Consider the following 26,680-nt stretch of genomic DNA (forward strand, 5'->3'; position numbering starts at 1 on the left):
AGTGCTGGTTCAGAGAAACGTTCAGAGAAGGTCAGAACGGGTCGCACAGTGTCTCTGCGGATTTAGAGAAAGCCTATGACAGGCTGACCAGGGAGGAGCAGTGACACTATATGAGACAACTGGGAGTGGAGGAGAAGTATGTGAGGGTGGTGCAGGGCACGTACAGGGCCAGCCAGACTGCAGTTAATTGTGCTGTTTGAGTGATTGACTGGTTCAAGGTAAGGGGCGGGGGTTACATCAGGAATCAGCTCTGAGCCCCCTATATATGTACGTATATATATACATATATACATATATGTATATATATGTGTATATGCAGTATATACATATATATACATATATACATGTATATATACATATACATATATATATATATATATATAGCCTTTTCTTCTGTTAGGCAGAGCCACTGTCTCTAAACCATTCATCATTCATCATTTATATATGTATATACAGTATATACACATATATATAGATATATATATCTATATATAGATATATATATACACAGTAGTCCCTCGCTATTTCGCGGTTCATCTTTCGCGGATTCACGACTTTGCAGGTTTTTACAACTGTATATATAAAATATACTGGAATACAGGAATGGGACAACGATATGGTTTCTCTCGGTCCGATTTTGCAACAAAATCTACTGCTACTACTACGGCTACACCTTCGGAAACCGTGGAAGAGGTGCCCCAAGAAATGGCGCCACCCTCTGGAGAGACGTATAATCATAAAATCAAAGTCATCATCGCCTTCCTCGTCCATCATTTTATTGGGCATAAACATGGTGTCACTACTTTGAGGAAATTCAGTTCTCGCGGCATCTACCGCGATAAACGAGGGACCGCTGTATATAGTTTTGTTTGTTTGATCCCTGTTGTCCACCAACACTATCAGTGAGTACCCCACCCCCCACAAACAGCTGCTTGCAGCACAGGGAAAACAGAAACTGGACCCAGAAACTGCTGAAAACCATTTCCCTATCAAAGTCCATGTAGAAACACGCATATCAATAGGACTGTTCCTGCGGAGATGTTTCCGCATGTGGCTGCAGCCCGGGGGTGGAGGTGGGTTCTGTGATGCAGAGAACGAGGCCTAAGCTTTGAAGATTTTTAAATTGATAGTTTAGGTTCAACCAAGTGTTGACGTACTATGCCGCGACACATGGATCAAGACCAAATTTTTCAAGCAAAAAAAAAAAATCAGATCTAAAATCAGGGAAAATGGGGGAAGACGGAAATGAAATGCTAGTGACAGCATTTAATTCAAATTTAATTTAATGTCTCCTATTTGTCCCACAACGGGAGAATCCACAGTGAGAGCCTTTGCAGTACACAGGTTGCCACACAGGAGGCGCCGTTAGGTACGCGGTTCATCTGGGCATCGAACCCAGTACGCGATTCATCTGGGCATCGAACCCAGGACCTTCTGTGGGTAAGGCATAACTGCTACACCGGTGCCGGTCCATGCGTCATATCCATTTACTTTTCTCATTCAAAGATAATCTGTCAATGTTTCAAAACAACAGGTCATTCAGACTCTGATACTAACAGAATAAAGTCTAAAAGACGTTTTATTTTGAAAATTTAATCATCCTTTAACGATGGCGCGGTATTACCGGTCCGCAGTAATGGCCGACTTGGTACAAAAAAGGTTAGGAACCGCTGGCCTAGATCACATATTATCACTAAATACATTAATTTTTTGTGACAGGTCTCTCAAACTTCTGGCCCGCGGGCCACTTTTGGCCCAAATACCACCGACATGTGGCCCGCAAGTTCAAAACTGTTGAACACTGAAAACTTGCGATAAATACAATTTTCAGGGTTTGACCAAATCTGTGTCCCGCAGTGAAGTCACTGTTTGAAGACAGCCTATTGGTTCATCGCTTTTACTGAATGGAGTCAAAACCTAAATTGTGCTAGTGGTAGCGTCGCTAGCTAGCTGTAATCTAGGCCTACAGTTGTGTTATGACAAAACAAAACCACCGTCTCTCTGGTCTTTGTTGTTTTTTGTCTTTACACAACAACAGAAGGAAAAACAATAAAAACCTCTTCCAAAATATGAAACGGATTATTACGCTGTAAAGCTAACACTCCTCCAGACACCTACGTCACGACAGACACGCCTGAGCCGGGACAGGCAGTGCTACAGCTGCTCTGACTAAGCGGTTGGGCATTACACACCTGTTGTTAAGGCTGTGACAAAAATGTAGCGACATATTTTTTTTAAATTCATTGTTTTAATCATTGCGCAAACGTGCGTCGTAGAAAGCATTACATTAATAATAGGAATGTCCGATATTAACTTTTTGCCGATATGCCGATGTTGTCGAAACATTCTGATATATGCATATTTCATTGTGTGCAACCATCTGGGCGAAACCCAGATGTTGAGTTATCGGGTTTTCGTTATCGTAAGGACAAACCGATAGCGATTCTTACCAATATTGCACATCTAAGCTAATATCGGTTGGCCGATATTATCGGAAATCCCTAATTAATGTTCACTTTGTTTCCCTCTTCTACTGATTTCCAATCAGGGTCTGTTGAGCTAATTCCAAAACGATGCGGTAGGGGGAGCAGATGAGCATTCTACTGATTTTCTATTCCACGATAAATGACTGATTCATTTGTCATACATCCATAGCTAATTATTAAAAAAATATATATATATATAAATCATAAAGAAGCTAGCTCACAAAAAGGGGGGAAATGGCTTAAACGAGCTAGCTTCCGATGTTGCTGATTTTGATGTGATCTAGAAACGCATGTTAAGGTGATTACAAAAAAAAAACAAAAACCAAAAAACCCCAAATTTTTCTTTCTGCGTTCATTTGAAACGACTGAAAAACGCATTTTAGCTAACTATTAAAACAACCCGTCACGTCTTCAGCGTCTTCATCACTGTTCCCTCTGTGTAACCACAGCACCTCGGTGAAGACCTACGTTATTATTGACATCTAGAACGGGACAGACGTGAGAGGTTTGTAGGCCATCTACAGCCCGTGGACCAGGGGTTTGAGACCCTGATATTTTTTTTTTACAAATCTAGACATACACAGTTAGCGTCCTTTGGCCAATTATGCCTCATTGACATGCACTGACGTTGGGGGACACGTTCAATCATTTCCATGCGTTGTCCAAACAGCACTGGAATTCCCTGTGTGATGTTCTTGTCCTTAAAGATCTCCGGCTGCGGAGAACAAGAAACCTGGCGTGGAGTTTCTATCGCTCATTGTTCAGCTGTTGTCTTCCCCCGGCAACACCCTCTCACTCTGCTATCACACGGCGTTAATTGCTTGGATGGGTTGGGTAGTGACTCACCGCTTGGTACGCAGTCGGTGTCTAGAATACCTAGAAACCGGATACTGCGAAATAACTGACATGCCTTATAGCAGAATGCAAAAAAAAAAAAAAAAAAAAAAAAAAAAACAACACTGTAAATCGCATTGTCTTAGCACAGGGCTAACGCTAAAACTCCTTTGATACGGCGCAGATGCCTGTTAACCGCTCACAGGTAGCATTTACCGCATTACCGTCACGTTGAAGTATATCTTTTTAAACGGCCATCGCGTTTGTTTACGATTTGTTTACATAATACACCGTTGCGTCACGGACCACACATTTTGGACCTCACACATGTTCAATCGTAAGTCAAATATTGTCGTAAAATAGCATTTAGCAATGCCTACTGGGAAAAAATGTAACATATATATATACATATATATATATATTGAGTTTGATCAAAAAAATGTATGAAAAATAAATCTGTTTTTTTTTAAAGTGTTCTCTATCTGTGGAACATGGCTGTAATTTTTTGGTTTTCCAAATTATGAGATTATTATATTTCTGCACCATTTTGGGCCAATGAGGAGAGAGAGAGTGCATCCTGCCGACTTTGGGGCGGAGAAGTCTATGAAGACACAATATCATTATGATTGTCAACATCAATTAAGACGCGGCCTGTCTCCGGCCCACGCGTGTTTTTTTTTTTTTTTTGATCAAATAGCCAGTGATTAAATGAGCATAAAATTAACTTCCATTGTTGCACAGCTGACAGGAAACAGGTTGATTTATTGACACTGAATTGGACGACTTCCTAATTTGAAACTTTGTCAGCAACAAGATATGCTTAATCTGACGTTATTATCACATCAGATGACATCACCCTGGCCCTCAGGCTGCAGTGTGAATGTTTGTTTCTCCTTAAATATCCTTCAGGTTGTGATTACCGATTTTACCCTCTTCAAGGACAAGAACTCTGGAAGACAGGAACCGTTGAAGAGACTTGGACTGGACGGATGGACCATTATCCAGTTCTAGCTTCTCTCCACCGGCTTCCCGTAAACCAGGGGTCACCGACCTTTTTGAAAAATGAGAGCTACTTCAAGGGTACTTGGTAATATGAAGAGCTACTTGTTTGATACAGACTTCCCGTTCAATGTGTTCAATAGTAGAACCGATTCAAAAAGCACCAGTAACAGTGCAGTTTCTGACCCTCTTGTTGACTGGTTTGATCTTTGACCGTGTTCAGATATAAGTCAAAACTCTCATTCATTGTAATGCACGTAATGAATGGACAAATTGTTCATTAAAGATTTCATAACAAGGAAAACAAAACACAGGTCTATTATTGTCTAAGAACAGGAAATAATAATAATAATAATAATAAAAAAAAACCAACTTACAGAGAACACAGAGCAGGCAGGAGCAGAGGGGAAACACAGGTGAGGATGATGAGACTGATCACCCCAGGAGAGACGGACCTGTTCGATGGATGTCATTGGTTAACACAGAGCTGGACCGCCTTAAGCTCTCTGAGAGCCATGAGGACCACTTTTCTACAAAAAAAAAAAAAAAAAAAAAAAAAATTTAAATTGATATTTAAAATGAAGATAACACCGTGTATGTGCATACGTGTCGTGCAACATTTTTGAAATAATTGAAATATTAAAACAAATCGATAATTTATTTATAAATACAATTTAAAAAAAATTGTAATTAACTTTTATAATGATAAAATATAACAATAAAATAAATTCATCGTAGATGTTCAATATTTATTAGAGTCACATGAGGTGACCCAGGGTTGCCATCCTCTGGGTTAACCTTAGGCCTAGACTGCAGAGGGAACTCCCATGATGTACAACCTCACTATGAAGTTGATTTTTTATATTATTTTTTTTTTGGGGGGGGACGGAGGTGCAGTAATTTGTCATTTTGTTCCCGTTCTTGAGAAAGAAAGTTCAGTGGCCGATTGAAGTATGAGTCGACCTGCAGGGAGTGGGAGGGGCATCTACAAAGTCTGGGGCCCCCCTCCCTTAAACCACCTTTGTAACAGATGTGCTATTTATTGATTTTTTTTTTTTAAGTGCAAAAAGAAAAAAAACAACAACAAAAAATTTGGAACAAAGTGAGTGACGGCAATATGTGCGTCCAGCCGGGGCCACTGTAAACTAGCATGGGTGACATAATGACACATTTGTGTGCAATGGTCTGTCATATAAAATGAATGCAAGAAATGCTCTTGTGTGTGTGTGTGTGTTTATGTAAGACCTTTGCTGAAAACCTGGTTAGTCCTGTTAGGAAGGAGTGGTGTGTCTCAGTGTTTCTGCCTTCGGGTTTCGGGTGCGCTCAGACTTTGAAGTCAAGCGTGTGTGTGTGAGTGTGTGTGTGAGATGGCTAAAGGAGGCGGTGCTGACGCGGCCTAACCTGTTCTCCTGGCTGCCTCTGAGCGCACAGGTGTTTAACAGGCAGATCCATCCCATCCTCTCTGACAGAGCAGACGTGATTCTCAGAGGAAGAGGAGACCTCTCTCCCTCCCTCCCGTCTCTTCCTCTCTCCTTGGCCTTTCCTCAGGTGCTGGAGTCTGTGCAGCGTACGGTGAGTCCATCGAACGTCCAGGTCGCTTGTGGCTTCGTGGCACTGATCTAAGATTGAAATCTAATAGCTATAGATGATGAAAAAAAAAAAAAAAAAAAAAATCCCATGCAAATGTGAATAATTTCAGGTATCATTTTCTGTCACATTTGGCGCTTCAGATGTTTTTTAATCTATATTTTTTTTTTTTTTTTTTTTGTTACAAAGTGTCTTTTATTATTTGAAATGCACGTGCAAGTGGATTTTTTTTATTGATTTTTTTAAAATTTAATTACATTGTTGTGTTGGTGGTGCCACCCTGTTCCACAGGATACACCCACGGTATATTCTGATTTATTGGACAGATATGTTAAAGGTCACTCTTCAGCTTGCAGTTTCTGACAAATGTTCAATTTGCTTCACGTGAATTTTGGTTGCAATCTTTTTTTTTTTGTGTTGCTAATGTCTAGTCTGAAGAAGGTAGGAAACGAGATGTTATGTCTTACGTTTCCTTAAGAAGCAGCTTCGCGCTGCGACGACCGTCATCGCCTTATGACTAATTTTCCTTGTAGTCTCTCACACTTTGCGTGCACGATTTCTCTACTGTCTCTAAGCTGGTTTTTTTTTGCAATGTTGATGTGAATTTGAAAACATCCTAATCTTTAGCTGCAGCATCTGTCGGTGAGAAGTTGAAGCTGCGGAGATTTGTTTTTCAGTTTCCACTTGATACGGTTCGGACGCGAGAGGAAGAAAAACTGCTGCTGTTGTTTTTCTTTCTTTTTTTTTTTTTTTTTCATTATCGTCAACAACGTCCATATTGATATGCTAATTGCACTGGAAGAGCACTGGCATTTAAATGTGAAGATGTCGGGGTGTGGTTGTGTGTGTGTGTGTCAGTGGCTCTTCAGCTATGTGACCTGTCAGTCAGAATGCATCCTATCTGACTGGTTTGGACGCTCACATTCCCCCTGACCAATCCTGGCAGAGAGCTTTGGATTCCTGAGGTGTGAGGTGACATGAATGTATGGGCGTCTTCTCGCTCTTACAGGTGGGGTTAGAAAAATAAAGCAGAAGGTAAACACAGGCAGGTATGCGTAGACCTGAGGCCCCCGGGGTTGGATTTAATGAATCGCGTCGAAGGTATTCTACCGAGGTTTTACGATCCACTAAAAATAAAAAAAAAAAATCTGCTACAGATTTCATTTGATATTCGCTGAGGTCCATCAGTTTCAGCAGTTTAGTTTTTTTTTATATATATATATATCAATTGTCTTAGAGCAGGCATTAGCAAAACTAAGGCTCGGGGGCCGCATGTGGCCCGTTCGGCTTTTTAATCTGACCCGCCAAACTTTCCCAAATGATATCATTTCATTCATATTATCATTACACTTCTGCCTTTTCCCTGCAATACCCACGTTTCCCCAATAGATGGCGCAGAAAAATGATAAAAGCATTATAGCATTTTAGCCTCTATGCGTGACTTTCAAATTCAAATTTTAGCACAGTTGTGGCCCACGAGTCAAAAAGTTTGCGCCTGCGCCTGAAGTGAGTCACTTCAAACAAATTTGAAATACCAGAGGTCGGGTAATTCTTTGTTGTGGTTTTCACAGTTTACATTCATCACATATACCCCTTGACTGGAATGAAAACCAAATTCATGAGCGTGATGCCATCAGAGAAAGGACTACCAGATGGCAAACAGCAGTCGAATAAAAAAAAAATGATTGAAATCATTACTGGAACATCCTTCAAAATACAAATGTTGTTGACCTCCTGCGTGGGCTGATGTGTGAGACAGTAGTGAGAGTTTCCATCCTGACTAATGTGGTTTCTGTTTGCTTTTTGTTTCCAGCAAATTTCGTGCCAGCGTTGTGTCTGAGTGGTTTATGGCTTTTTAACGTACTTTTCCAAGATATGTGGATGTAAACGGTCACAAGATGATGGTGAGTACATGACTAACCTTGAACTTGACCTTGGGGGCCCAATTTTTATAGTACGAAGAGGTCCGGGGGCCCAATAATGGGTGGTTTGTTTGAGTTACATTCAATTAAAAAAACAAAAATCCACTAACAGTTTAGTAAGCAAAAAGCTGTACTTGACGGACACAGAATTGTACCTACGCAAAACTTTTTTCGCGGGGGGTGGGTCCGCTAGTTGTTCGTCATCATTTTTTTCATTTTAAAAACGTCTCCATATTTTTTTTTTTTGCTACAGCTAGCGTAGAGATTTAAAGCTTGTTAAACAAGCGACTGATGCTATACCGCCACCACATGGTCGAAAGCTACATTATACATTTTCAGTTGATAAACGATAATCTAGTCCGACGGCCCACAGGTGCAAAACTGAACGTTTTTTTTTTTTTTTTTTTTTGCGACCCTCCTCGGTGTCGTCCGTGGCCCAAGTTTGGGTCAGGGCCCCATGGTTGAGAATCATCAGACTAAGTCAAACTTGCAACAGATGCTGCAAACTTGCCAGAAGGGTAATAACTATCTACTCTTTTTGTCTAGACTACAAGTTATTCAGACAGCCTGGTCCTGGAGGACTCAGAAAAAGGAGTGGTTGTCAGAGGAATCAAAGATGCATCGGTGGCATCAAAGAGCGGCCTGCAAGCAGGTACGAAACACGAGCTCCTCTGTGCGACAGAGCAACGGTGACTACGCAAAGAATCGCAAAAAGGTGCCACGGGATGGAACCGTTTGCTCATTTGTTTCCCTCTGGGTTTTCAGGAGACGAACTCGTCGCCGCCACGATCAACCTCGACCAGCTGAAAAAGGAGGAAGTGATGAAAATTCTCAAGGTCTTGGAGCCATACAACTCTAACATGAAGGTTCTGACCAAGAAGGAGCTGAGCGCCAGTACCGGCCTTGGCTCGTTGGGATTGGGTCTCAACGATTCTTCAGAGGTCGGTATCGCAACTTTTTTTACACCGGTAAAATCTCAGCTTTTTTTTACAGTGGATCAAAATGGGCTAGCAAATGTATTGTTTTCAACCACCTTCGGCACCGTACGGGTACCAGAAGAATAACGTCCCGATGAACAGTTCTGAGATATTTTGTGTGCAATCATTTAGTTTGGAGGTGTGTGATCGTTCACTGGACAAATGAATCCACGGGCTTTAAAGGCAACATGACTGTGCAGACCGGTAAAATCTCAGCTTTTTTTCACAGTGGATCAAATGAATCCATGGGCTTTAAAGGCAACATGACTGTGCAGCTAAATATAGCACAGAGCTCTGCTCTTTTATTGTGCTGTTGTCCAACAGAGAACTATAAAGTTTTTCTTCTTTTTTTTTTTTTTTTTTTTTTTAACCAACAGCTTCTGAATATGGGTAAGGACCTGTCACTTGACGCATCGACAGGGACACCAGGTTTTTCTCTCGGTGACCTGAACGGAAAGCTAAACGCTGGGCAAGGGTTGAATGGGGGTATAAGTGGCCCCACTCTCAATGGAGACCTTCCTGGTCTTAGTCTGAATACCCCCTCGAGTGATGCCGATTTCCAAATGCCCTCGCTGTCCGCATCGGATATCAAAGGAGATCTAGACGGTGCATTCCGAGCGGGCGATGTCAGCGTCTCGGCTCCACAAATCAACTCCCCCACTGCATCAGTTAGTGTCAACAAACCAGAAATCAAGAGTGGCAATTACAGCACACCAAAATTTACCATGCCAAACTTTAATTTACCTCAACTCAGTACCCCAAAGGCAAATGTGGATGTTTCTGGAGATACAGATCTTTCTCTCAAGGGAAATGTGGACACACCAGACCTGAACTTGTCAGGCCCAAAGCTAGATGCTAACAGCCCAGATTGGGATCTGAACGGCCCAAAATTCAATTTAAACGGTCCTGATGTAAATGTGGGAGTCCCAAACGCAGACGCAAACATCGAGCCTCCCTCCGCCAAATTCAAATGGCCCCATCAAAAATGGAAAGCTCCCAAAGTCAAAGGACCAGATGCTGACTTGAATGCGGAGATACCCACGGCCGATGTCAAACTGTCCACGCCGAAGCTCGATGGAAAAATCAACACACCAGGTGTCGATATGAATCTGCCTCGTGCTGACATTCAAGCCCCGGACTTTAACGCCCAAACCCCGAATCTCGATGTCGATCCCCCCTCTGGTAAATTCAATTTCTCGAAGCTTAAGAACCTTCACTTCCGTAAACCTAATGCCGACCTCGATGCAAATCTCAACACACCAGACGTAGGGCTCTCGGTCCCAACATTAGACGGTGAGATAAACACCCCTGACGTCGACCTGAGTTTACCAAAAGCAGACCTTGAAGGACCTGATTTGAGTCTGAACGCACCAGGTATCGATGCCGAGGCACCTTCTGGGAAAATACACTGGCCTCATCTGAAATGGAAGAAGCCAAAAGCAAAAGCAGACCTAGACATCGATGCTGATCTCAACACACCCGACTTGAACCTCAAAAGCCCAAAGATAGGGGGCGACGTTAACTTTCCAAAAGCTGAGCTGAATCTTCCGAAAGCTGACCTCGATGTCCCTGATGCAAAGGTTGACATGGACGCACCATCAGGGGGAATCAACTGGCCTCACTTAAAGTGGAAAAAACCCAAGGCCAAAGCCGACATGGACCTCAACGCAGGTTTGGGCGCACCAAAATTTGAGGGCGATATAGGTACACCGGATTTGAGTTTACCCAAAGGTAATGTTGATTTGAAAATCCCTGATGCAGACCTGGAAGCCCCCTCTGGAAAAATCAAGTTCCCCACATGGAAAAAGCCCAAGATCCAATATTCTGGACCAAAATTAAACGCCCCAGACGTTAACCTCAATGCCGATGCAGATTTAAAAGCACCTGACCTCAATCTCAGTCCTGAACTGAACGGACCTGATGTTGACCTCGATCTACCCAAGGCTAATCTTGATGTTAAGGCACCGAACGCAGACTTCGAGGCTCCATCTGGGAAGCTCAAATGGCCAACCTTTAAAAAGAAAAAGTTCACACTCCCCGATCCTAACATTGAAGGTCCGGATTGTAATCTGGAAGCTCCCAATTTAGATCTGTCAGCTCCTAAAGCTGACATAAATGGTCCAGATATAAACCTTAACGCACCGAAAGCTGACTTGGACGTCAAACTGCCAGATGTTGAAAGTCCCTCTGGTAAACTGAAATGGTTCACGTGGAAGAAAGGTAAATCTGGCACGCTGAAAGTTCCAAAGCTGGATCTTGATGCTGACATGAAGGGGCCTGACGTGGATGTGAACGCCCCAGATGTTAACCTTCCTACACCCAAACTTGATGGGAACATTGATTTGCCAGAAGTTGGTGATGTCGACCTTCAAGCTCCAGATATGCGGCTCAATATGCCTAAAGCGGATCTGAAAGGTCCAGGTCTAGGTCTTTTTGCTCCCAAATCTAACTTGAGCCTCCCAGATGCTAACATCAAGACGCCAAATCTGGATCCACCCGACTTCAAGGTACCCGATCTCAGCCTTTCTTCGTCTGAAATTGATGGACATTTTTCAGCACCAAGCGTAGATGCCAGATTGCCAAAGGTTGATATGGAAGCACCCGATGCCAAGCTAAAAACTCCCAATTTGGACCTTAACCTGCCAAAAATGGACCACAAGCAAAATTTCCCTCATTTCAACCTTCCAAATCTTTCAGGGCCCGAAATAGATGTTCCATCTGTTCAGACTTCAGCTGATGCAGGCCTAAAAGCACCAAACCTGGATCTAGGCACAGCAGACGCCAACGTTTCCGTTCCCGGAATAGACATGAGTGCTCCGAAAGTCAAGGGAGGTATCAAAGGTCCTGAATTAGACGTAAACGCTCCCAGTTTAGATGCTAATGTTGAAAAGTCCAAATGGCCACATATCAAGATGCCAGACTTTGGGTTTTTAAGATCCAAAAGCGAAACTCCTGAGATTGATGCCAGTGCAGATGTGAGTGTTAACAGTCCTGACGTCGAAGGAAAGATCGCGTTGCCCGACTTCAGTGCCTCTGCTTCTGATGGAGGGGTGAATCTGAACACCGTCACAGATATGTTAAGTGACGACTCGTCGGTCCCTGTGTTCAGGTTCCACAGGCTACCCAGACACAGCATGGATGACAGCGAGGATTTTGATCTATACAAATTTGCAAAACTTGACTCCGAGGAAAAGGAATACGTCTTCAGCAAAGGCATCCGCCTGCCGAAGGTCAACGGCAAATCAACGGCAACAGAAAAGGTCGACGTTATGGAGAGACTGAAAAAGGCAATGGAAAAATCGCCCTCAACCAACGCATCACCAACCGATGCAAGAAGTGGTATCGATCTGCAGGTTCCTTCCGCATACTTGGACGGCAGCGCCTCCGCGGGCGATTCGTCGCTGGCGAGAGGAGGAACCTTTAAGGTGGAGAAACCAGAGTCGAGCCTGAGCCTCATCGCGCCGCAAATTTCCACTACAGACGAAAATGACAAACTGTCATTAGGCCTTTCCAATATGCTCGGCCTAAATATCAAGGATCCCGATGCCGTCTGATTCCTTCAGGTTTACCCGTTAGATTAAGCTCCAGTTTGGTAGCTATGTAAAAAACATCAAACAAACAAACAAACAAACAAAAAAAAAAAACATGTAAGTGTTCTGTATACTTTTTCTCCAGCTAACGCCAGCTTCAGTATCCATCATCTGTGTAAAAAAAAAAACAAAAAAAAAAAAAAAAACAAAGCAAGGTTTTATCAAAAGAAAGAACACAATTTGATACTCATGTATATTCCCATTATTTATATGAGCTTTTTTTTTTCTGAACGTTGTTGATTTAGACGTGCGTTACTTTATGTTTAATTATAACTTCTCTCACAGTGTTTTCATCCTGTTTCTGAGAATTACTGTCACTATCAGTGTTTGAACAAAATAAATATCTCGTCACCTTCAGCATTCTTGTAGCTCTTCTTCCCATAAAAGACAAAAATAAAGTTATATTTTTTTTCCCCATTAGTGAAATTATTCAAGGATAGATTTTTACATACGAATTCAATACTTGAAGCATAAAACTCCAACCTGAGCCCTGTTGAATATTCCTAATTGTAATCCTTTTACTGCAGTACAATTACAATGCGCATTTACTGCGACAAGTCTTTGTACGTTCAGTGGAATTTAGATAAACTTTACTTTTTAACTTCTTAAACCTCATTTGAAACCAGTGAATTAACAAAACCCGACAGATTGTTTTTGGGAAAAAAAAAAAAAAAAAAAAAAAAATCGCAACTTAATGATCATTCTCCAGTAAGTTAAGAAGTTGAAAATAAAATATGAACATGAAAAATTGAGAAACACAGAGACTGTAAAAAAAAACCAAAAAACATTTATGGTTCATATATGAATACATTAAATCAACAAATCTGTGAGTGAAAGTTCTTGAAGAAAGAAAACATATTCTAGATTTAAATGACGACGACGACGTGACATTTAAACTAACCTAGATTTAAATGACGACGACGACGACGTGACATTTAAACTAACCAATCACTAACAATCAGAAGACACACACATTTTCTGGTTTCCCTTTAGATTATGGTGGCGTAAGAGTATTTTGCCGTAGTCTTTCACAAAACTAGACACATGGCAACTACAATACCAACCAGGGATACCGATACTGCAACGTGGAGTAACTGCCGATAATATCTATCTGACAAAATGAAATGTTGGCCGTTATCGGACCCGTACCGATCCTGAGTATTGGTTGGAACCATAAAGTATTGCTTAGAGACGAGTACAGTGTTAATGACCGAATCTATATATAAAAAAAAAAAGAAAGAAATTAAGCCCAACCATTACTTTATCAATCTCTCGTCTAGTTGATACTAAACTTGATCTCCGAGGTTCACTGCTGGATCTCCATATGTCAATGTTTAACTTCCTTTCTTACTAAAATGAAAAAAAAAGAAGTATCTAATGGACCGAAAGAAAGAAACCCCAACGAAGTACCACCAAGAAAGAAAAAAAAAAGCAACAAATACATGATAAATACACGGACCACGAGGTCAATGAGTCTGTTGCCATCTCGATGGCCAGTCCTTTTCTATCCAGCCCTGCAGCAGCCGTAGTACGTCGATGCGCTGGTAGAAGCGGCAAAGTTCGGTGAGTTCAGTGACTGTTTTCTGGTTGTAGCGCAGCAGGAACTCCTGGGTCGGGCTGTGGGACAGGGAGCCCTGGGTCCGGTGTTCCAGCAGAGTCAGTTCGTCGTAGCTCATTCCCCAGCGACTCGCAAAGTTCTTCCAGTTTTTGATGGTGCAGTGGTTCGGATCCAGCTTGAGCCGCAACAGGTCCAGGAGGTCTTTGTCGTTCATGAGATCACTAATTTTGGGAGGAGGTGCGGGACAGCAGCACTTTTCACAGGGATTGTTCAGCAACTGCAGCTCCTTGGGATAGTCTGGGCACAGTGGTAGATACCGTACGTTAGTGTTGGGCTGAAGTCTTTGTTTTATTCATTTCATACACTGTGGGTACTAGGTCGTTAACAGGAAAATCGATCAGTCGGTGTCGTCAACGGGAGTGGTACAATCTGGATCTCCCTTGGAGTAGTCGAAAAGTCAAACTTTTTTTTTTTTCTTCTTCTTCTTCTGTGTGTCCCAGCTGATTGACTTACGCCAGTGGAGCCTGATAACATGTATATTTTTATCTGTGTGTCCCAGCTCATTGGCTTACGCCAGTGGAGCCTGATCACATGTATATTTCTATCTGTACAAACCACTGTATGAGTTGCTGCCACCTAGTGGCTGGAGGCTTGTTGTCATCATTCAAGCATTACAGCAGTGGTACACTTATGTCCAGTGAGCCATATTCCCTTGGAAGCCCCTCACGCCCCCCCACCCGGCACCTCACCATGCTCCCCCAGAGGGGCCCGCACCACTATTTAAGAAGTAGCTAGCCTATGCTGATATTTTATCATCAATTTCATAAATGGGGTTGTAATATTACACTACGGAAGTAACGTATGGAGAGGAACGCGGTCATTGTTGGAGGTGTTTCTCCTCGATGTGACACCGTCATTAAACAGCGTCAACTTTATTGTCAGATCAATCGAGGTGGGGAAAAAAACAATATACTCACATATATTTATACGCATATATGTATATATATGTGTGTGTGTGTATATATATATACAACATTACAATACATTTAGCAGACGCTTTTATCCAAAGTGATTTTGAATTTGAGTCAGTCACGCAACAATCAAACTACAGTACACATACAAAAAATACAAAAGCACACAAATAATAAATCGTATTAAATAATAACAGAGTACGTCTGTCTTTTTTCTTTTCCTTTTTCCTGTGAATACAGGAAATACAGATAAGCTCTTACTACGAATCTAGATTAACCCTGAACGTCTGCTTCCACCAAAGGAAGGTGGCACACCAAACGTCAACACTACTTTCCTGTAAACACATAAACATCTAAAAATAACTCATATTTTAATAGCAGAAGTTTAATCTATATAGGGTTAGGGATTTCAGAGGTTAAATTAAGAAGAAGTGTTTTACCTGGAGACGACGATGTTGGACATGTGCATTCTTCCACATCTTCAACAGGCTGGAACATGGGGAAAAATTAAAAAAAAAAAAAAAGACATGGGGAAAAATTGAAAAAAAAAAAAAATGATATGAACAGAATTGAGAATAACAATCAGTGTAAACTCTTCTGTTTCTGCTCTGTTATTAGTAAAAGCCACAGCTGCAGCTCACAGCTCATCTGGACGAAACCACTTCCTGTTGAACCTGGTGTGAAATAAAAAGCTCTTCGCTCAAGGTGTGATTCTGCAGCGGTCTAATGCAGTTCTCAGAAAGCGAGAACTTCTTCTGTTGTTCTGCTGAACTTATTATTCACACTGACTGCAGGGTCGACCGATTGACTGTTAGGTCTCAGTCAGACATCCCTTATCTTTACAGTATGTTGTGTTTATTACCACTAAATGTGTTATTTAACCGACTGCTGAATCATCCAATCAGAGTGTGAGTACAACATAGACAGAAAAAAAAAACACGAAGGCTACACATATTTCTAATAAAAATGCAAAAAGCAGTGAAGCTAGGTAGCGCTGAAAATCCAGTCATTAGCAACGGGAAAACGGAAATCAGCGAACAACTCCGACGAAGGAGCTCAGTGAACAGAAACCAGGCGTAGCACAGTAAAAAGAGACCGAGCGTCAAAACCAAACGCTGACCTGTCGTATTCGTTCCGAGGAGGTGCCCAAGTATCCGGAGGGCATGGAGCTCAGGTGGAGCGTTACAGCATCTGTGGCAGAAAATAAACGTCCGGTATTAACGAATCATCAGGTCAGACTTCAAACAAAAGAAAAGATCACTAAACTTCAAGTCCTGCGGTTAATAAACCTGCTTTACGCAACTTAGCCTAATTGTTTACACAGATACTCTGAATGGGGGAGAGGGGGGGCTTCGGTCTACGACATCCTCAACCTGGCGATTTCGTGGTTCTGTCGCCATTTTCCATGAATTGATTGAGAAAGTCTAGTTCCATCATCCCCACATAAGGCATTAAAGCGAGCGGGACAGACTTAGGGCGTGAATTTGGCGAAACTCCGATGCAAGTCGTGGTCCCCTGTATAAGTTGTCAACAAAAAGGTACAAACTAGGAAAATTCATTTGTGATTGACTGTACACTGAATATCCAAATTGCATCAGAGAAAGCGTAGTTTCTACAGAGGCTTTTTTTGAGTGTTCCTCGTACCAGGGATGGCTGGATGCGATACCGAACATGTCAGGATCGAACATCTAAAAATACAATTGCAGCCTCTGCGATCCGATACCTAAGCCCAAATGCTCCATTTGACTTTGCGTGACACGCTGTAAACAGAGATACTATCATCCCAGCAACGGCAGCTAGGGGGAGAAAAGAAGGTGTCAGACTGATACTGATATCGGCAGACACTCCAAGTTGCCGTAGTGGTCGGTTTTTCCTTGAAACGTGACACAGGCGTCAAATTTTAAATCAATGAATATTCCCAAAGAAGCAAAAAAAAAAGATCAGTTTGAACATTATTATTTGGTCTTGTGTGTTTCCCAAATTTTTTTTCTGGAGACCCATATTTTAAAAGTCACAAACCTTCGCGACCCAAGTCAAACTCCTGGGAAACATGTTGCGAGACGACCCAAAAACCCCCCAAAAAACTCTTGCAACCCACTTGAGGGTTGCGACCCAGTCTTTGGGAAACAATGCTGTAGGCGTTACATGATTTCTAGCCATTTCTAGTCTTTTCAAAAAGAAACGTCGGACCCTGATAAGCAAGGTTTCAAATTCCGATCGATGTCGGTTGACGGGCAGATCAATCTAAGAACCCTGTCATCTCGTCTACACTGTTTACTTTTACTGGGACTGTTGTAGCTAAAGTTAGCCTGTCCATTTGTTCTTGCAGCAACATGTCTGAAGCGATCCTGTGGGCTTTAACCGCTGCGGTAACGAGAACAAAATGGATTGCGCAATTTGCACACAAACATAACCAAATTATACCGTCTTGTCTCTCATTGTTGTTTAACAAACTTTCTTGTGTCTTGATGTTGCACAAAACACTTTCTTTGTTTTTTTTCGTGTCTGGCAAAAAGAGCATACATTACTGCCACCGAGTTATTAGATTTAGAGAAATTAGAAAGGTAAAATGACTTGATGGGTTATTTTGTCTGTAACTAACTTTGATGTTTTCATTTTGGCAATTCATACTGCTCCCAAAGAGAAGTACGAGGCTCTAGGGTCTTCACACCTGGCCTTTTTGATCAGAATGGATGAGAAGCCACTGCAAACTGTCATCTCCACGTCCCTCCTCACCTGCTCTAAAAAAAAAAACAAAAAAAAACCTGTGCTCTGTATTCGTCAGAGGAACGTTAAGAGACTTGTCTCAGGTGTTCGCTTCAGGTCATTCAAATGTTGTCCCGCTCTCAGATCGCTTTTTTTTTTCCTCTTTTCTTCCAGAATCAAATGCCTGGTCTTTGTTTTTACATGCAGTGTGAACTTTTGGCCCTTCAATACACAAGTGTCTGTCTCTAATCTATGTCCAAACCATTCAGTTTGTTGCAGTTGGAAATTCCAGGACACAAAAGAACAAGACCGTAGCTGGAATATGTTTTTATATACCGATGAGATAGAGAGTTGCATATCAATTTTTTTTTCATGTCGTTGTTTGTAGATCCAGGGATCTCGCCAACCAGCTAGCTAGCTAGCTATATAGCAAACTAGCTAACTAGATCGATCTGTCTATTCAGTCCACCCTCTTATCTAATAATAATAATAATAATAATAATAATAATAACGATAATAATAATAATAATAATAATAATAAAAACCTATGCATATTTGAATACTCATATTTACCATGAGGATCTGTCACTTGCACTGGGTAATTGGCCTCCAAAGACTGTGGGAGAGACAAAGGGAGACAATGATAGGAATGTTAAGTACAAATTTAAGTATAATTAAGTCTGTGCATTAAAGAAAGATGTGAATAAGATTTGTGAGTTCTGTCAAATGTCTGCGCACAAGCTCAGTTTCTGGGTCTGGAGCAAGAGTCGAGGCACTGAGAAAAATGACTTATTGTGTGCATGCACGGAAAGAGAGGGACAGAGGGGAAGAGAGGGAGAGTGAGAGGGAGAGGGAGAGAGCAGCTTGATACAACTTGTCCCTCAATAAGCCCCCAGGATCTAGCAATCACAGCAGTGCGCTACAGAGCGCGCTCAGTTACGGCACAGTCCCGTGCAGATTACAGCTAAGACTCTGCCCTCCCTCTGAAGAAGCAGCTACGAGGAATCTGCTTGAAGCGCGGCGGAACATGTCAAGGCAACGAGGCGGTCGCACAAACGCGGGTCAAAATGAAGGCGCTCACAAGTTGTCCCACGAAGCTGGTGGTGTCCGTGTCCTCCACAGGTTCGGAAGTGGTTCTGTCTGCGAGGGAAAAACGAGAGAGAGAGAGATGTGTTATGTGAGGATACGACGGCAGCTGAAGTCATTTCTTCTACTTCGCGGAAGTACAGTATCTACTTTCTGCCAAGAAAGCCAAGACAGTACGTCTCATGATGTGCTTTGAATCAGCCTCTGGCCATTTTTAGTTGTCTGGTCGTGTGTCCAGATTTGTCCTGGACAACGTTTATAAAAAAAATTTGGATTTGAAATTGGTCATCTAAAACAGCGGAGTTGAAACGCAGGCTCTGCTCGTCTACATGCCGATTGGTCCATGCAAAAGACAGGGACATTAGAGGTGCTCAGGATGGATCGTGGTCATGTGAAAATGTCTCGTCCACATAGAAATGTTGTTAGGTCGAAAAATTAAATGGGCAAACTAAGGCCCGGGGGCCACATTAAAGTATGTAATCGTTACGGCTTACAGCAGGCACGGGCAAACTAAGGCCCGGGGGCCAGATGTGGCCCATTCGCTGTTTTATCCCGGCCCGCCAAACATTTCCTAATCATATAATTTATTTATATTATCATTCTGTTTTATCCCGGTCCGCCAAATATTTCCTAATTATATAATTTATTTATATTATCATTATACTTTTGCCTTTTCCCTGCAATACCAATATTTCCCCAATAGATGGCGTAGAAAATGATAAAAGCCATTTATCTTAGTTCACATAAACGCTCCGTCTATCTGCTCCACTGTTCAATTTTAGGACAACTGTGGCGCGCGAATCAAAACGTTTGCCCACGCCTGGTTTACTGGGTGTGGGTTGGGTGAGGACGGGTTTCCAGAGTGGACAATTCCACGTTGCCGCTGCTATGCCATCGTCACGTGGACAGTGGAAAAGAGTGAGTTTGGAACGATGGCGTCGCCACCCCGTCACTTTGACGTGACCGGACAACAACGGCGGGCTGCAGGTGGTAACAACAACGATGGTGCGGCTAGCAGGGTTGTGTTTGTTTTGCAGGCGCGGCTAAGTTTATTAGCAGCATTGCTATTAAGCAACAAAACTGTTTTCTGCTCTTTCCTGCGGTCGCGATCATGTTGTTCTTTCATCTGTGTCTGTACATCGTTATCACCCAGATTTACGCTCCCATGTTGTGATTATTTTTTTCATCTGACAAGTGTGTGGACGTGACTTTTATTTGACCTCATGGGTCAGAATGTTCTCTAAAACTTATTTAGGAGTAATTAAGGTCGGAGAGTTTTTGATGAATTTGAGATGCGTATTAGCAACTGTTAAGAAAGACCAGAAAACTAGTAGTCCTTTATCCTCCTGTGGAAAAAAAAAAACTCTTTATCCATATTCTTTTTTCCATCTAGTCATCACACTTTTTCAATCCTGACAGCATGAGAATGAACATGTTCTCTGCTGATTCCGAAGAATTTCACCGTTTCTTAGTAGATGTGACTTTATGTATTCTTTGCGACCTCGAGCCCACACAGCAGATTCAAATCAATACATTATTCTATGAAGAATGGGGGAAGTGATAGAGGATCAATTCTTTTCAAAATTCTAGCAGTCCCTGGAGGAACTCTTTGTAGTACTCTAGTAGTACTCTTTGATGCTATCAGTAAAGGGACTAGCCCAGAATTATCGGCAGTAACAATCACTGTTCACACCTTTAGAGATGGCTCGATGGGAATTTTTCTTGTCAAGTACAGATACTGCAGTGAGTTTTCGAAAAACTCCAATACCAATCTGATAACTTATTATTTGCTTTGTTAAGTTAAGTTATAATTCGGAATGGCACGAGCAGATATTCAGGATCGGTATCGGTCATATATTTATCAAAATTCCCGGATGGAACATTTAAAAAAAATCCGATGCCTACACCCAAATGCTCAACATGTTGTAAACAGGGACACTATCACCATGGCAACAGCAGCAGAAGGCATGCTGGAGGAGAAAAGAGGGTATGTGATTGATATCAGTATTGGCAGATACTCCCAAGTTGCAGTATCGGTATCGGACATGAAAACGTTAAATTGAGTAGTCCCTAGTTATAATACTGCATTTGTTGCATTATAAATATATTTTTCTTCGTATGCGTGTACTTTGCTCGACGAGACATGAAAGAACACATGATCACAAGCTGTGGAAAAAGTCATCTGTTCCCCTAGAGCATACGTGTCAAACTCAAGGCCCGGGGGCCAAATGCGGCCCACCAAGCCGTTTTTTTGTGGCCCGCGGGAGCTTCGAAAGCATTTAATAAAGTCCACGTAGCAGAGGTTATCAACCTATGAAATACAGTTGTTTTTTTCTATTACACAGCAATGAACAATATTGGTAGCTTGAATAAATAATAATCAATTGCAGAAACATGTATTAGTCTGTTATGGAGGAGCTACATCTATACCAGACTCTATTCTGTTTGTATCAAAGTCTGAATGAACTTTTATTTTAAAATGTTGCCAGATTATCGTCAAATAAAGAAAGTAAATGGAAAAGTCTAAATTTTTTTTTGAATGAAGTAAATTAGAATTTTTTTTTCATTTTTTCACTGTGTCCCACTGCGGGCCGGTACCGAATGACCTATGGACTGGTACTAGTCCGCGAACCAGGGGTTGGGGACCCCTGATCTATAGCAATACAGTTTACCGCTTGTAATTGTAAGACTGTAAATTACAAATGTGTTACATTGCTCTGAGTAATAAAAAAAATGGATCAAGTAAAAAACAAACAAACACTTTTTAAGCTCCCGCGGGACACATGATTTTTGACAAACCTAAAATTTTTCTCCTGCTAATGCCAAAACAGAGGATTGGAACGGAACATCCCTGTTAAATATCAATGTCTGCGGTTTTTAAACTGTAGAACAATCCTGTACATCCAAGTAAAGAAAGATGCTAGTGATTTTTCTACAACGCTAAGAGTACAGAGTACATCTGTGAAAACAGGCGTACTCTACTAGTACGTAGTAGTAAGTTGTCATCATCGTTCAATCAAACAGAGATACAGAATACATAGGTTTTGAAAACGGAAACCTTGTGGGACCACGGCTCAAAAAAAGGTGGTGAAACACTGGGATAAAATATGGAAAAAATGAAAAAAATAACAATGAAATGGTCTTAAAGGAGAAGTCCATCTGCCTTGAACTGCACGAGGGTCTTTGGTCTTCTCCAATCTAAATTTAGCCTTTGCTTTACAATGGGGAAGACGCAACCACGTCAGTAGAAATTGTGAACAATCACACCGAAACCTCCAGCCACATATTCCTCCCCAATGTCACCAAAGTCCCACAAACCAATGACATGACATGTCGTAAAGGTTGTGGTTGGAAAATCTCATCGTGACAGACCTCTTGCGTACGCCCGACACTGTCATTAACTGTTTACCTACATCCTTGCAGCATGATTGTTCCCCTTCCCTTCCAATCAGTAGCCAGTCACTGCTTGATATTTCTGAGCAAACATTCTGGGGATTTTCTGGGGAAGTCTCACTGCTCTAATATTTTTTTTTTTTTTTTTTTTTTTAATGATGGTCAAACTCTGCTAATGACGCTGAACGTATGCACGTATGGAAATTGTCAGTGGTGTACACGTTTTATTTTAAACACGTACCACCACTGTTTGTGATGTCACAATTTTTCGACTGGATTTTTGGAAAGCAAAAAACACAAAAGGCAGCACATGGTAAATCCCCTCTATCAGAACATTTATAAACCCAGCCCACACAAGACAAGAAATATATAACGTGTCGCCCATATCTTCCAATTAGAGGTAATTGGGGATTTTGGATTTTGAAAAAAACATATTACTTCAATAGATTTTTACAAATTACTAACAATTTACCTAACTTCATTACGGGACCGTTTTTACAGTAATTAAGTCGTACAACTACTTTGACTGTATCGTAGGTTCTATTTATATTCACTTCTTTGCAGTTTTTAAATATACATTTGACATAATATGGTGGTATATCACGTTTTTTTTTAATGCCAACAACATGAACGCCTCACAGAAAGAAACATAAAGAAAAAATAATTGTCTCCTATTGCTGGAGTTGCAGCTTGGGTAAAGAGTGACGTTCATTTTCAGAGTGAAAGGTTAGTGGGGGGGCAAGGGGGGAAAGGGGGTTCAACAGGTCGATGATTATTTGAAATCCCTGAACAAACACTCCTTTCACACTCAACAAAGGTGACTGGTGGGCTCTTACTGATTCATTTAGGTAATCTCCCCCATGCATACGTAGTACACAAGTACTACTTCAGTGTGTGTATAAGTCATCTTCCCCCTCAAAAGTGATAGTACATACGGTAAGTACTACTTCAGTGTGCGTATAAGTCATCTTCCCCCTCAAAAGTGGGCAGTGGGCAGCGGGCAACGCATACATGAACTTAAAGCCATCCGCCCTAGCCATCACCAACTTTAAGTTGCACCCTAGGTCGGTGGAGCACTCCCCTTGTTTCTCTCTCTCTCTTCGCAGGGCGGCATCGTTTTGCTGCACGCTCTGAATGAAGTTCAAAAGAAGAAACATAAACCACATCATAATATGCTGCTTAAGGTGATAAATCCAGGCAGGTGAACCAGGCTTATCTCCATTTGACCACCCATGAAAAGAAAAAGCAAACTGTCTGAGTGGTCCGGTTGGCTTGTCCTGGCTTTGTTTTTGCACGCGAGTGCAAAAGTGAATGCAAATACTTGACTGAGGCCACGGTGAAGTCTATGTTTGTTCAGTGTCTAAGCTATGAAACGTTTACCGTGCAGCCCCGTTGTCTAGACTAGTCTGAGAAGTGTACCGGGACTCAAGATCAGCTACGGTATTTAGCTAAGCATCCGATTAGCATAGCACTGAGATCAAAACTTTCAAGGAACAGTTCAAGGTTCAAGGAAACACACTCCTGTCGAGACACAATGCAGAGGGACAGACTTTTCTAACCAGTACAAACTGGGGTCTCAGATTCAAATGAGCCATTGCTGCCACCATAATTTCATGGGAGACGTTAGTTTGTAAAATTCAATTAATAAAACCCAGGTATTTGAAAAAAAAAAACCGCAGCATATTTTTGTTAAATATAAATACTGTTTGGTACTATAGTTCAAACTAAGCTAATAAAAAATGTGTTTTAAAGCATTTAAATGAATCAAAAAATTAGAGGTCAGAGGGGTAGTGGGTCAAAAGACCACTGGTTTAGAGCTTCTCCTGTTATATTTGTTAACTGAAAACTGCTTTAAATGCATTCACTTTTTATTCTCCAAATAAAAGGTGGTTTTAATATAGGGGGAGCACAAGGTCGGATTCATTTACGTGTATTTTCAATAACTATATATACTATTTGGCTTTCATTTACATCGGGAATTATTTAAAATAAAATCCCCGTGTGACTTGGAATATTTGGATTTGCTTTATTTTCCGATGCTATTTAATTGGCAAACAAGAAGAACATAAATATGTCATGCTTGAAATGTATCTACCAAAAATAAACACTGGCTTCAGCTCCAATTTTAAACACGAGTTCACAAACAATATCATTCATACAGCCAGGTAAAAGCCAACTTACTATCACTTAGTATTCTGCAAAAACAACCAAAGCAACAAACCTACAGATATCAATTAAACCAGTTCTGTAATCTATTCTTATCTATTCAGGCATTAGGGGTTACGAAAAAGTTTCCTCATCCTACTTCAAAGGCAAGTACATCTGAAAAAACTCTAACAAATGCATTGTCAAAATCACCCTTACAGGGACTGCACCAACTGACTGCGAGGCCGGATATTAAAAAAAAAAGGAAATGACATCATCACGAGAATCTCCTCCTTTAAATACATTTGTTATAGCGAGGGTTTGAGTGATTCCATTACATTCATTACAGGCTCATATTTTAAATGCCTTTGATAGCGCAAAAACTCTGCTACTAACAAATATGAACCGCAGGATTGGTTCCTGGTTATTAGACACTAGTGTAAAGGAAACTGGTTGTGGTGAAGATCAGTTATCAGTTCATATGCTGAAAGACAGAAAGGGGACATTTAAAAGGGGATTGAGTCACCGACCTTCTGATTAGAAGATGACCTCCTACGGCCGAAGTTAGTTTCCGCATGCTGTAGGAGTTGAAAAACAAAACTAGCATTCTCGCATTAATCCTTCTAATCTGCAGTTAACTATATTGTGAAATAAAGAACTGGTAAACACTACAGCAAAAATTCAACACCTAGGTAGAATAAAGACTGTTGTGTTAGCTCATAATAAATACCAGGTGAAAAACACAAAATACAGACAATATTGTAAATGTAAATCACATGTCAAACTCGTGGCCCATGGGCCGAATTTGGCCGATTGTGTCATTTTAAAATAAAAATGTATATAGCATAAAAGCTACACCTATGTTATGTAAATGAAGGGGTCAAATTCTTAGTATGTAACATAAACATGCCAAGTAGGTCACAAATCTAAGTCTCCAATTTCAGTTTCATTAATTTAATGTAATTAATTCAACTACCAAACATTAACTCATACACTTCTATTTTGCTCACTGAGTTCCTCTTCACTGTTGGTTGTCAGTTCAAGCTGAAAACAATAGCTAGGAGAGAGAATTTGCACTGGTCTATCCACCTAGTGTTAGAAAACTCTACGTTAATTGCTATTAATAAAGGGTTAGCGTCATTTTATTATCCACTCGTGCAGAAAATAATTCCATGCTTCTTTTCTTAATTCCATTCTATGTTTCGTCTGTACTGCACTACGCCAGTCTTATCGTAATAACTTCCTTTGAGTAAAAGCTAGTATTTTAAACAAGTAACGACATTTCATGAGAAATGGCTGGTAGGAGTTAAAATAGCCAAGTTTAGCCGGAAAAAAAAAAGAAGTCAAAACGATACCGAACTCACCAAAATGTTCCTTACACGTTTGAAGAGTGCTCATTATTAAGGCTGTCACGTCTCCCATGCGGAGAAATGTTGATACGGTGAGACAATTGAAAGTGTGTAAAATATAATATATATATATAAAAAAAGCAACAATAACTAATAAAGGTCTAGGCAGAGTGCGCTGTGCTCTGTGAAATCCGTTGTACCTGTGGAGCGGTACATGCGACACCGAAAGACACAAAAACGCTAATGACAAACTGGAAGCAGCCAACAGGTAACGAGCTCTGCTGTTGCGTTCAGGGACCCCACGGAAATTAACATTTCTTTGCATCCTGGCTATTTAATTCACGCTTTTACGTTTTTGAGGACCACAGTACTTGTATTTATTATATACACAACCAGTAATAAACATAAAAGTTTGACTACGTTTATACGATTATCAAAATTACATATGATAAGCCACCAAAATGTTTGAATCGCGAAACAGCGCTATTAAATGTGTCATTAGCACCACCTACAGGTCTCAGTAGTGGAGCTTCACGTCCACCACCAAAACATTGAATACCACAATATATTTTTAAATAATGATAATTATGTTAGTATTATTTGGACAAAGGAGTTCATACAGTACAGTACATGTACAGCATTTTAGTCTGTGATCTTACTAATCACCCTTTTTTTAGTAATAAGTGACGCTTAGGTTAAACTTAGGTTACACTCAAATTCTGAGGCTGTGTAATGATTGATGGAGCATTTTCTATTGTTGTATTTTTATTTCTGTCACATTGTAATTTGAAGTAAAGTATAATGTAAATTTTTAAGTAATATCAGACTACTATGTAAAATAAATAAATAAATATATACAAACGTTTTTTAATTATGTCTTTGCGGACTTTTACCAAATGGTCTACGGAAGGCAAGGGCAAACTGAGGCCTGGGGGCCAGATGTGGCCCATTCAGCTTTTTTATCCGGCCCACCAAATTATTCTCCATCCATCCATCCATCCATTTTCATCCGCTTATCCGTTACCAGGTCGCGGGGGCAGCAGTCGCCACCCAAATCACACTGCACCGTACCAACCC

The 26,680-nt window shown here is 41.1% G+C and overlaps 2 protein-coding genes across 4 annotated transcripts; one reads left to right on the top strand and one right to left on the bottom strand.

Moving 5' to 3' along the window:
* Positions 1–5,474: 5,474 nt before the first annotated feature.
* On the top strand, positions 5,475–13,223 carry LOC103387707 (neuroblast differentiation-associated protein AHNAK). Of its 2 annotated transcripts, XM_008322465.3 has the most exons (5): positions 5,475–5,891; positions 7,720–7,810; positions 8,375–8,480; positions 8,594–8,769; positions 9,183–13,223. In XM_008322465.3, exons 2-5 carry the CDS (start codon positions 7,805–7,807, stop codon positions 12,357–12,359), a joined length of 3,465 nt encoding a protein of 1,154 aa, XP_008320687.1. In that variant the 5' UTR covers positions 5,475–5,891; positions 7,720–7,804; the 3' UTR covers positions 12,360–13,223. The 2 variants fall into 2 exon arrangements, with proteins under 2 accessions (XP_008320687.1, XP_016892500.1); XM_017037011.2 differs by lacking the exon at positions 5,475–5,891 and having other exon boundaries at positions 7,075–7,810.
* On the bottom strand, positions 13,142–25,868 carry edaradd (EDAR-associated death domain). 2 transcript variants are annotated; one of them, XM_008322466.3, is made up of 7 exons: positions 25,619–25,868; positions 18,712–18,770; positions 18,204–18,246; positions 16,045–16,115; positions 15,365–15,413; positions 13,297–14,250; positions 13,142–13,255 (listed from the first exon to the last, which is right to left on the bottom strand). In XM_008322466.3, the coding sequence occupies exons 1-6, from the start codon at positions 25,674–25,676 to the stop codon at positions 13,862–13,864; spliced, it is 669 nt and encodes a 222-aa protein (XP_008320688.1). In that variant the 5' UTR covers positions 25,677–25,868; the 3' UTR covers positions 13,142–13,255; positions 13,297–13,861. The 2 variants fall into 2 exon arrangements, with proteins under 2 accessions (XP_008320688.1, XP_024916750.1); XM_025060982.1 differs by having other exon boundaries at positions 13,178–13,296; positions 13,341–14,250.
* Positions 25,869–26,680: the final 812 nt, after the last annotated feature.

Source organism: Cynoglossus semilaevis, chromosome 12 (genome assembly GCF_000523025.1).
Source record: "Cynoglossus semilaevis isolate Cse_v1.0 chromosome 12, Cse_v1.0, whole genome shotgun sequence".
Lineage (NCBI taxonomy): Eukaryota > Metazoa > Chordata > Actinopteri > Pleuronectiformes > Cynoglossidae > Cynoglossus > Cynoglossus semilaevis.

Excerpts from the sequence above, each read along its gene's own strand:
- edaradd (XM_008322466.3), bottom strand. The coding sequence starts at position 25,676 with ATGGGAGACGTGACAGCCTTAATAATGAGCACTCTTCAAACGTGTAAG. Across the intron at positions 18,771-25,618 it reads AACGTGTAAGGAACATTTTG|ACAGAACCACTTCCGAACCT; the intron begins GTGAGTTCGGTA and ends TTTCCCTCGCAG. Across the intron at positions 18,247-18,711 it reads CCAGCTTCGTGGGACAACTT|TCTTTGGAGGCCAATTACCC; the intron begins GTGAGCGCCTTC and ends TCTCTCCCACAG.
- LOC103387707 (XM_008322465.3), top strand. Across the intron at positions 8,481-8,593 it reads AAAGAGCGGCCTGCAAGCAG|GAGACGAACTCGTCGCCGCC; the intron begins GTACGAAACACG and ends CTGGGTTTTCAG. Across the intron at positions 8,770-9,182 it reads GTCTCAACGATTCTTCAGAG|CTTCTGAATATGGGTAAGGA; the intron begins GTCGGTATCGCA and ends TTTAACCAACAG.